This window comes from Bemisia tabaci, chromosome 3 (assembly GCF_918797505.1).
Source record: "Bemisia tabaci chromosome 3, PGI_BMITA_v3".
Classification (NCBI taxonomy): domain Eukaryota; kingdom Metazoa; phylum Arthropoda; class Insecta; order Hemiptera; family Aleyrodidae; genus Bemisia; species Bemisia tabaci.
The window spans coordinates 17,479,685-17,491,706 of record NC_092795.1 but is presented as its reverse complement, the minus strand read 5'-3'; the positions used below and the strand labels follow the sequence as shown (position 1 = coordinate 17,491,706).

At 41.6% G+C, this 12,022-nt stretch overlaps 1 protein-coding gene across 2 annotated transcripts in view; it reads right to left on the bottom strand.

Annotated features, from left to right (window-relative positions):
• The window catches only part of LOC109044285 (integrin alpha-PS1), a 46,831-nt gene that overhangs the window by 24,584 nt on the left and 10,225 nt on the right, over positions 1-12,022 (bottom strand). For both annotated transcript variants that reach the window (XM_019061930.2, XM_072297944.1), the window contains exon 2: positions 2,472-2,599. In XM_019061930.2, the coding sequence (XP_018917475.1) occupies positions 2,472-2,599 (128 nt within the window). The remainder of the gene's footprint in view (positions 1-2,471; positions 2,600-12,022) is intronic.

The window sequence follows — 12,022 nt, the reverse complement described above, 5'->3', positions numbered from 1 at the left end:
CATGTCAAGACAAAGAGGTGAAGTGATTGAATATCTTTGACTGAAACCTTTCAAAAGCTTTCGTTGTCAGTTTAAGAATGGAGAATTTCTGTAGGAAGGGTACCGAATAGACAGAGAATAGTTTGTTTAAGCAATAGATTGGTACTCATACTTGAATGACTAGAAAAATTTTGTTGATAACTCTTAGTAAAGACAAGGAGCTGTAACAAAATGGTAAATTGCATTTCTGCATCATATAATGCTACAGTGTTTTCCACTAAGTAAATGGAATCGAAAATAATTTCTAAGATATTGCCTAGGTACCTATATTCAACTAAACATACAGAAGCCTGGCTTCCAGTAAACTTATGAAATGTAACTGTAGCGGCATTTCAATCAATGGGCCTTATTTCTACTGAATAGGTAGCTCTCAAAAGGAGATCCTTCCAACAAAAGATAGTTTCTTAGTTTCTCAACTTTAAAATTATTACATTACATGATGCAGATCTTACTGATTAAGCACTGAAAAAAGATGACAGTTGAGAAGAGGTAGGACCACACAAAATAATGTGAGATACATAAGAACAAATGACCAAGTAACTGGAAAATACAAGTTAGAGAATCCCAATTATTAAGTAAGAATTTGCTTAGAATATGTGAATAGAAGACTAACACAACTATTTTAAAGGTGTGAAAGGTGTGTATTTTAAAATCCGACTGTAATCAGAATGTTCTCATTTCTCTTTTACGAAGATTTGTTTTACTTACATAGAAAAAAAAAGAATAGAAAAACCCTCTCTGTTCAACAATACAGTTAAATCAAAACTACTGACAAAGACGTTGAGACACCTAGCCATTGAGCCAGTTACATGGATTGTTTTGTCATTGGCCGTTCATTTTAAGAGCTTTCAATGATGTTTTTTAGAACTTTCCGTCCACTAGAAACATTTTGACTACAATCGGACTAGCCATACCCAAAAATTAAGACAAATTTAACGAGAAAGTGTGATGCTGAGCATCCTACAAAATAGGAAGACCATTACACCGTTAAATGTTCGCGAAAGTACTTAGATTCTATTTAGCAGAAACCAGTTTAACTACTCACGACGAATTAGTCAGGAAAGGTCTACAAAGTAAAATAAATCTTCACCATATCAAAGCCGGTGGGATTTGCTTTGTGATAAAGGGAGTGATAAATTGACAATAGTGCTGAAACACTAAAAAGTGCGATAAGGTTCCTCGTTGTTGCTGTTTTATTCCTGTCCAACATTAATGGACTTGTGTACTCTAGAAAATTTCAATCAACTGAATATTTATAGGATTCAAGAAAATTAAGTTGAGCAGCACCATTAAAATCTCCATGAAATGCTCCTTCCACACAAAACATTGAAAATGAACAAGGACTGTGCATTCCCGATGTTTTGTCTCATCTTTGTCCCCTAAAGGAGAATAAAGATATTTGCAGTGCTAGAGACTCACTTGCCTACATAATATTCGGAAAATCAGGTCTACAACCAAAAATTATCGACTACTGAATGCTGAAAGACAGTTCTGCAACAACTACCTATCCTTCTGCCCTCAACATCAATATATCGGTGCAACGACAATGCTTGAAGAGGAAAAACTAGAGATAAAAGCGTTAAAGTGTATTGTGGTGTACGAGGTATTCCAGGATTAAACGGCCAGACTGTAAAAGCGTTTTGGATGGGTGAAAATTAGGCTTTCTTCGTACCATTAAAGTTTTTTTTTTTTTTGATAGCCATCTAATTTTTTTTGGAAAATCCTTTTTATTTTTATTTTGCCGACGGTTGAGACCCAAATCTCATGGAAAATGACCATCAAAGATTAAACAACACTAATAATCACTTGAGAACCGTTGAAATAAACGCTTTAATGCCTTGGAACATGGTTTGTTGTATCAGGTTTCATTGATATTTATCATTCATTTGCGAAAAAAGAAGTAGGTAATCAATTTGTCTCGTACACATCGATAATGAAACTGCAGGGCAACATATTTCGATTCAGGCACTTCAACGTTTTCGTTCTTACTTACTTAATTTTTTTTAGGAATATCACTGTAAATTTTGGAGTGAAACTCTCTTAGAACATTCTTGAACGCGCAGGGAAATTACATTAAATTTGATGGAATCAGGATATTGATCATTGAGGATTTCGAAACCTCACAGTCAACACGTGGGGATTAGAATGTGAGGTTCATGAAAAGCTTCGTGAGCGAGCAAATCAAACTTTTGAACACTGCATACACTTCATCTCATTTAATTGATTATTTTGATTTTGTACGCATTTCTTATACTGATACATGAAATCAATATTCTTCAACAACTAAACCATCGACACTCACTTTCACTTTCGTTATTTTCTTGGTGAACGATTTCTAAAACTGAGTTGGTCATCCTCCTCCCAGCGATGCGTTCTGAAAAGAAATTATTAAGATTTCCAACCACACGGACGAGCAGAAAAGAAACACTTACTTCGTTTCCCATCGGTGACGACTTGGACGCAGTCATTGAGTTCTGTCGTAATTGGGCACTTCCATAAAGCACCAGATTGATTCGTCCGCGGCTGAAGATTCTGACCCAAAGGGGCACCCACTAACAGCCTGTAACACAAATCAGATGCACTTATTAAACCATCAGACTAATTACCACGTCGAAATGAAGGCGCAAAACGCTAAGGGCTTCGCACCACGCAACGAAGGATTCAAATGATCGACAGAACGTAGTTCGCCTCAGGGTCGGATTTGTGGGCCGCGGCCCATGGCGGCAAATGCAATTTTTTTTTTTTTAATGTAGCTATAAAGAAAAATCGGATTCAGAAAAAAAATTGCAAACGAGAAAAAGTGACACAATCTCTCATTTCCCGAGATTATATCTCTAATTTTGTCGTCTTTCTGTAATAGAAGAGATAGCACCTTTAATTAGTCGAGTTAAGACTAAGAGAGAAACCAAACACGGAATTTGGTCTGGAACGGCGCGGTGCAGAGAGCGATGATGACAAGAATTTGCGATGAAAAGAAGAAACCCTTGGTGGCGCGGCGGGGGTCGGCATTTAACACATATTGACGCCTACAAGACTGCGTGAATACTTCACGCATTGCGTTAAAGACGGCACGGTCGCTACGGTCAGCAGCGGGCGGGCGGTGCGAAACGCATAGCGCCTACAAGACTGCATGGATACTTCACGCATTACGTCAAACACAGTGCCTGCGTGCAGCAGCGCAGCGGTCGGCGTGGAACGCATAGCGCCTACAAGACTGCATGAATACTTCACGCATTACGTCAAACACAGTGCCTGCGTGCAGCAGCGCAGCGGTCGGCGTGGAACGCATAGCGCCTACAAGACTGCATGAATACTTCACGCATTACGTCAAACACAGTGCCTGCGTGCAGCAGTGCAGCGGTCGGCGTGGAACGCATAGCGCTTACAAGATAGTAGGAATAATTCATGCATTGCGCTAAACACAGTGCGGTCAGCGCGGCGCGGCGGCGGAAGTTAAAATTATTAAACCACATTTATTATGTTAGTTCTTTCATAATATTTTCGTTCATTTCGTATAAATGGAAGGCCTTGTCCACACAGAGATAGGTTTACGGAACTTAACTTTCGCGCCAAGTTCCGTGAACTTTTGCTAGTAGTGTTGACAGGGTTTTCGCAAAACATGTGTCCAACACGAGTAAACGCGGCGTCTTATGCACCCCTTTCCCTCCGGCACGTTCACTTGATGGAATTATTGATGTTTCAAAACTAATGAGAGGGGGGCGGCAAAATGCAGGCAGCCCATGCGCGGCAAGTAAATCCAAATCCGGCCCTGGTTCGCCTTGCTTTTGAACGGTTAGGCAACTATTTCGACATTGGGAGATATTTTTATCGATGCGGTCGGAATGAGGGCGCACTGTAACCCTTCGTGATATCGATGGTCAAAGTGCGGAACTGCGTAGGTACCTTCGTTGCGGTGTTTCAAACCCTCCGCTCCTGTTTCACTTTATCGAGGAGAAACGAGACAATTTCATAACTTGAAATTTTTACAGAATATTTTGCTAGTCCTGAAGAAAAATCAAGGGGGTTTTAAAGAAATTACGATTACTGGTTTCCCAAAGAAAAAATAAAGTGTAAGAGGAAGTCTGCAATGTTGCAAACGAAGAAACGTGGTTTCGCACTTGGGTCATCGATGAAACAGGTTTCAAAATGGATTTTGAATGAGCAACTGAGGGTCACTTTCGCCTTCATTTGGAAGTTAGGCAACTATAACGACGCTGAGGAGTTGTATTTGTCCATCGTCGAAATGGAGTATTTTTTGGCGGTTAGTAAAAAACCGATCCCGGTGGTTAGTAAAAAAATAGAGGAAGGGGGAGGAGGCGGAGGCGGAGGGAGTACAAGAAGAGGCTGAGGAAGAAAAGGAGGAGGAGGGAGTAGAAAAAGAGGCTGAAGAAGAAGAAGAAAGGAGGAGGAGGAGGAGGAGGAGGAGGAGGAGGAGGAGGAGGAGGAGGAGGAGGAGGAGGAGGAGGAGGAGGAGGAGGAGGAGTCGAAAAGGAGGCTGAAGAAGAAAAAAAGGAGGAGGAGGAGGAGGGAGTAGAAAAAGAGGCTGAAGAAGAGGAAAAGGAGGAGGAGGAGTTGGGAGTAAAAAAGAGGTTGAAGAATAAGAAAAGAAGGAGGAGGAGGGAGTAGAAAAAGAGACTGAGGAAGAGGAAAAGGAGGTGGAGGGAGTACATAGAAAAAGAGGCTGAAGAAGAAGAAAAGGAGGAGGAGGAGGAGGAGGAGGAGGAGGAGGAGGAGGAGGAGGAGGAGGAGGAGGAGGAGGAGAGGAGGAGGAGTAGAAAAAGAGGCTGAAGAAGAGGAAAAGGAGGAGGAGGAGGAGGGAGTAGAAAAAGAGGTTGAAGAGAAAGAAAAGGAGGAGGAGGGAGTAGAAAAAGAGGCTGAAGAAGAGGAAAAGGAGGAGGGAGGAAAAAAAGAGGCTGAGGAAGAGGAACAGGAGGACTTTTCCAACATTTCGTTACTTCGAAAAATATTTTCCGGAAAATCTATGAGTACGTTTAGCGGAATTTGAGAAATAAGGGGTCACTCGACGCGCAATGTGGTGCGGGTGCGGCGCATGTCTTCCTCTGCTTGTATATGTAAACCAAGTTGGACGCCGCGCCGCGCCGCGCCGGCAAGCGACCGGCTTTTAGACGCACGAGTGCCAAATCGTTTATTCCCGACGACTTTGATCTGAGACATTGTAATAACTCAGACCCTCCTTGCTCTACGTGCTTTTGCGCTGTTTCGGAAATGAAGCCAAGTCGTACGCGGGTGTGTGTAATGTGTAACGGTAAGAGCGCGGCAGATGAGCCAAATTTTCGAGCGCGGGATTATTTGAAATAAGGCCATTACTTATCTCTGGAGCTCTTCAAGATCGAAATCAATCCTGTTATCTGTGCCAATGGCTTTTCCGGATTTGCGCGGTTGCCCGACCCGAGCCATAAAGACATTTTGGTACTTTACTTGACCGCGATTTATGGTACTTGAAGAATTTTCAAAATGTTTAAGTCCCTGATGGGTTATCCTGTTCTTCTGATATGAAGCGATTGCCCGAGCCATAAAAAAATGTGGGTACTTTACTTGACCGCGATTTATGGTACTCGAAGAATTTTCAAAATGTTTAAGTCCCTGATAGGTTATCCTGTTCTTCTGATATGAAGCGATTGCCCGAGCTATAAAAAAATGTTGGTACTTTACTTGTTCGCGATTTATGGTACTCGAAGGATTTTCAAAATGTTTAAGTCCCTGATGGGTTATCCCTATGGAGAAAATGGGATTTTACCGTAAATTATTTTTGATCTTACTCTACGCAGTCGGAGGAATAATATTATGCTGAAATTAAAAAAGAAAAAAAAAATGAATAAACATGTGAAAAACGAGGCTAATCATGCGGCTGGTCCATAAGACGCCATGGCGTCGTTTCCTTCACGAAAAAATGTAACCCCATTTCAACGTTGCCAAAATCCCCCTCGCATTTTGCATTTTAGCCAGCAGAATCTTTGACATTTCTGTCTGAAAATTTCACTGATTTTTCCTCTCATCTTATGCGAAAATCAGACAGAGTTTCGACAAAAATTGCATAGGCACATTTTTGCGAAAAATCGGATTGTTTGAGTCAATTTTGCAACCTCGGCATGGAGTTACGTTCCTTTTCCTTCCTCCGGGAGACAACGATGTGATCGAGCGTCGAGCCTAAACTCGATTTCCTCCAAAAGCCTTTTCTTCACTTGCACTCCGCTTTTCCTCAGCGAGCTAGTGTACTAGTCTGCCTTCCAAAAGAGGGACGCTGTACATATTAACATTCGAACGCTGCCAAATTTCGTTTGAAAAAAACACGGATTTCCTGGGAAACTTTGAGGCTCATTGAAAGTTCATGCTTTATATGAAATGCATGATTCATGAGCAACGAATTGTAGAATCGAGGAAATTCAGAGTGAGCCCAAAACTGGGCCTTATCGATACCCTTCCTCGCTTCAACATTTAAGGCCTGTTATCACGACGAATCGAAATTTCTTTCTCTCGGGAAATCAATACAGAATTCTCATGCGAGAATCATCTTTCAAAGCCTTAAGGTAATAAGTCAAAAGTACTGTTTCAAATTAACTTCCGACATCGATGATTAAAGTTGAATCGGTTGCAAACTGAAAAAATTATTTTTTACTTAATGTCCAAGAAAGATGAATGATGATTCCCCGCACACATATTCCTTGACGACAGACCTAGAAACCGAGATGAGAAACTAGAAAATGAGAGCTAAAGTGGGGCCAAAAAGGCCCTTATCCTTTGAAATTTATCGATTGTACCCGCGGTGCATTACATTTTAGCTGAGGACCTGTCAGAGTTGCCACAGAATTTAGAAAATAAAATTCCTCGATTGCTCCGTCACATTTTGGTAAAATTCCCAGACAATTGAAGGGATGTCAGATGCTTAAAGAGACACGATTTGAAATAGTTTTCAGACTAAATGTGTTGTTCGAAATGTCAAACCCAGTCTAGAAAGGGAATTAAGGCGAGATGAAAATTTTCCCCAACATTTTCGTCATTTTCAGGGTTGCCACCGAATTTAGAAAATTAAATTTCCCTGATTTCAATGACACATTTTGGTGAATCTCCCTGACGAATGAACAAATGCCAGATTGTTATTGAGACATACTTAGAACTAGTTTTCAGGCAAAATTTGTTGTTCGAAACCCACCTGAGAAAGCAAATAAAGGTGACTTAGCGATTTTTCCCAAGCATTTTCGTCGTTTTCCCTGACATTTCCAGGTTTTTCCTGACTATTTAAAGTCCCTTACATTTCCCGGTATTTCCCGACTATGGCAACCCTGCATTTTCCCTGACTTTTTAAAATTCCCTGACATTTCCCGGTTTTCCCTGTGGCGTGGCAACTCTGCTGTCTTGCACGGTACCAAGCGGTGGTGAAACCGGGTCTGATGGTGAGTTGAGAGGGGCCCAAGGCCCACCGCGGGTAGAACGGCAACCCTGCGGACTTGCAGAGCCCCGGCTCGCCGCGCCGCGCGCCCACACCCACGTCCAAGTCTTGGACTGATCGGAGTCGGAGATCGGGCAAGAGCGAGATGCGGACGTGGACGTTTCAACTACGAGAGCCAGTACAGCTCCGGCTCCAGCGCATCGACCCAGACTCCCGACACCCGTCCGGCGTCCACCCATCCAGGACCAGGGCCCTGGCTCAAGCACTGGCCAACGTACCGGCGCTAACCCGACAAAAGACAAGAGGTTGAGGTATCAGATCACCAGTCAGATATGTCGAAAAGATAGGACAAATTATAGCCTTATCAGCGGGTTGATTCTTGAAATTGATAGACAAAGCTGTAGACAAAGATGATACAAGGGGTATGGAGGGATCCTATTGGTGGAAGTGAATGGTTGCGATGGACAAAGGAGGTGGGTAATAGACTAACTAACGGCACCTCACGAGAGACCCTTTAGTTGGTCCATAATTTTCTCCCTTAGTCTATGAGAACCGCACCGAAATTAACCAACAGGATCGCTACAAACCAGAGACAAGGGACCCTCCACTGGCCTCTTGGCGACAGGTGCAAGCTTTTACTTTCGGGGACTCAACAATTCCTTATGACAATTATAAGGGAGTAACAGCCACCACTCTTATTTCGGCTGTTGACCTGCCTACATAGTGGATAATGAGCTCCGAGTGACGTCATGAGCCAAACAAGTTCCCCAAACTTCAACTTGTTTGCTAAACGAAACTGCCAACACGTTCTTAAACATCAACCATAGGTAGGTCAACAATAGAATGATGAAGTCCCGAAAGTAAAAGCTTCCACCATTGCCGAGATACTGAAGGAGGGTCTTGTCTCTGCTACATACTCATTGGGTCCTCGCTGTCTATAGCTTTGTCTATCAACTTCAAGAATCGGCCCGCTGCGGGCTCTTTTTCTCGTCATGTTGACAAAACGCCATCAATAAACCCCCTAGATAGCTCTGTGATCAAAAGGGACTACCCTCGTATGTATATAGGCAACATGTTCAGCAGGTTGATAATTGAAATCGATAGACAAAGCAACAAACGAAGACGACAAAGGGAGAATGGAGCGATTTTATTCGTTGAGGTAATGGTCGCAATGGGTAAAAGAAGTATTTAGACTAGACTGAACGGCAATCCACGAGAAACCTTAACGTTAGTCCGTCATTCACGCTCTTAGTCTATAACAACCACTCCTTCCATCCAATAGGATCAATCTATTTTCCCTTTATCTTCTTTGTCCATAGCTGTGTCTATCAACTTTGATGATCATCCCACAATGCAACCGGTTCAGTCCAATGCCCAAAAATTTCGCTATAATGACGAAGGATTTCCTCTCAGGCGAACATTGAATGATACTGGCATGACTCCTCTCACTAAATCTAACTGCCTGCATTATCATCGCTCCTCTGACGTAAGAGCGCACCTTAAATTCCACTTGAGCCCTGAAAAGTATGGAGTCATGTGGACAACAAGGCTCACGTGGAAAGCGACGTTATGTGCGGCAACTTTAGCCCTCACTTCGAATTAGGCACGAAAATGGACTAAAACTCACGTAACTTGGTCTTAAGAACATGAAATCTCAAAATCTGATTTTTCAATCCGACTCAACACAAATTGTTCGAAGCACTAAAAATTTAATCCCCCCGCAGACCATTCTCCAAGCCAAATTGTCGGGAAAAATGCACAATCTTATAGGTTAAGCAGAGCCAAAGCGAATGCCCTCAGAAAATTGTTGGAGGCATTGTTTATAAGCATTACCGGCAACACTGGGAATGTTGTCATTTTTGCCGTCATTGTCGGACAGTGCTCAAGACATCCTAGTTCCTCACCCATTTTAGTCGCGATTGCTGGCTAAACGACAGAAATAGAGCTCCATCAACGCATGACCGAGAATTTTCATCAAGCATGAAATCTCGTTTAAAAATTTTGCCACTAACAAATCGCGATGACCCCGTTTTAAATCCGGTCCCGCGCGCGAAATGCATCAATAGTTGGTCGTAACCATGGACCATAGAATGGGGGCATGTAGACTTCAACAAAACTTACTAAATTTTAAACTTCATTTTATACTGACATAGCTGGTTAATTTTTTAAATAAACTAAACATTTTAGATGGAAAGTTGAAGGATTCTTCAAAAGTATCGTTTAGTTTTATCGATTTAGGACATGAACTGATTGTGACTGAGCCAGAATGATCTAAAACAGCAGTGTTACCAAGAAGATGCTTTTAGCAGGGTTGCCACAGAATTTAGAAGATAAAATTTCCTGACATTTCTCTGACACATTTTTGTGAAATTCCCTGACAATTGAAGATATGCCAGACGGTGAACATGACATAATTAGGGATAGTTTTCAGGCAAAGTTGTTCGAAACGTCAAACGTCCAACCTTTCTTAGAATATAAATAAAGATTTTATCCTGACATTTTCGTCATTTTCCCTGACATTTCCAGGTTTTCCCTGACTTTTACAAATTCCCTGACATTTTCCTGACTGGCAACCCTGTTTTATATAAAAATGTCTAAGACCCAGTTCTGCTAACTCCCATACGGGTGTGAACGCTGGCTAAAATTTGACAGGCGGGCTGATAGCCCGTTTTTCAACCAGAAATTATGGCTGGTAATAAAAGGTCCCACCGGAATCTAAATAGTCAATTGGATCGTACGAGAAAATGTATTACACAAGCCTGAAAATGTCAAAACATGGCGTCTGAAGTTTGGCTCTAACAAGAGGTAAAATTTGACCAAAAGGTGGTATAGCCGGCCTTGAGAAATAAGTACACGAAAGGAAGATATTCTTATTGTTAGTCGCAGTTTAATGCATAATAATTGCGTCGGTCTCGCCTTAAAGCGAGGCACCTTTTCACATACACCTCGAAACAACTATACGATCCTCATCGATTACAGGGCCGTCATGAGTATAAATTAGGTGCCACCTACGCAAGTGGCCGATTATGCTACGAGAACACTCCTCCTTCCTTCTATAAGAAGATGATCGTGGAGGAAGACGAAGTGTCCAGGAACTTCCCTCCAAGCTGCGTCGCACAGTAGAACGAGTCTTTGGGAGAAGTCGGACATGAAATTGTTCACAAAAATTGTAAAATTGGAAGTTTATTTCGTCACAATTTTAATGGAGATGTTGCATGTGTGAGGAATTTGCGAGTTCTAAAAGCATTCGAAAAGCATTCATTGACTACGCTCCATAAAATTTGTAAGTAAACCAATAGACTATGCGTATACCTATGAATAGAAATCGTCCAATTGAGGTTCGCCTTCAATTTTGACACATAGGCAATAAACATACGCAGTAGCGCAAATATTTATCTAATCGAGACACGTACTATGACACTCCATAAGAATTGACTGACGATGAAATGGATTGCATTTTGCAAGAGGGAACCAGAAGCATTGCAATGATGCTAAGATTGTGCAAATTCATCCTTTGCAGTAAAATAACTGAAACCATGAAAAAATATGAAATTTACATGGTAATTTTTGTATTAGATTCACAGTTTTCAGCGAGCAAAATAGAAACTGTCAATGGATAATCAGGTTTGTTATCCAAGACGAAAGAAGTTACACAAACTTAGCAGCATTGCAATGCTCGTGGTTCGCCTTTTTGCAAAATGCAATCCAAATGATCCTCGTTGAGACACTCAACTAGTCGCATTCACCGGCGTACTTCCGTACCGCGGGACGTATAATTCAGCAATTCTCTTGCAACTGCACGCTTCTGACTTCGCGAAATTTGAGAGAGATTTTCAATTTTGTACACAGTCACGCGAGAATCTATCTCCATGAACGCATTTACCAGCCGTGTATCGATGATTTTGATTCCTGGACTGCCCTAGTTTGAGTGACTGGTGAAAAGCACTTTCCAACCACCCTCCAAGCAAGACTTCTAAACTTGTCAGTTAACATAGAGAGACCCTCTTTCACAGTATTTTTTAAAGTAAAATGTATGTAAAAGTCGCGGAGAACTGCCATGGATTTTTTCAAAGACTTTTTAACATTTCTTCCCAGGCATTTCAATAGAAAGCATGAATATATATGGCAGGCTTTTCGTGACTTTTTTAGAAATTTTTACTTGCATTTTACCTCTCATAATAATGCAGGAGGTTTTAACGCCTTACGGTATTTTTTTAACTGCTGAAAGAGTAGAAAAGAAATAAAAACTAAAATCAAAAATATGTAAAAAAAAAAATTCTTTGTAATTACATGGTTGCTTTGTTGTTGCTCCTGTATTGTTTTTAAATTATTTATTGTGTTTTATTAGTTGTTTAGGCAGTAGCTGCTATACTGGGGTGCGCTCTTCGGTTCAATTCGATTCCCAATGTCTCATGAAATTTCGCAACGTTGCGATGCTCTTAAGCTCCTCTGGCAATGACCCCTATTCGGAGAGTTCACCCGGTGCCGAGGCGAAAGTTCAGGCAACGCAGCGCTTCAAAATCACTGTCAGCTGCAACTTTCGAGTCGGTGATACGATGGCTGGTCGCACACTCA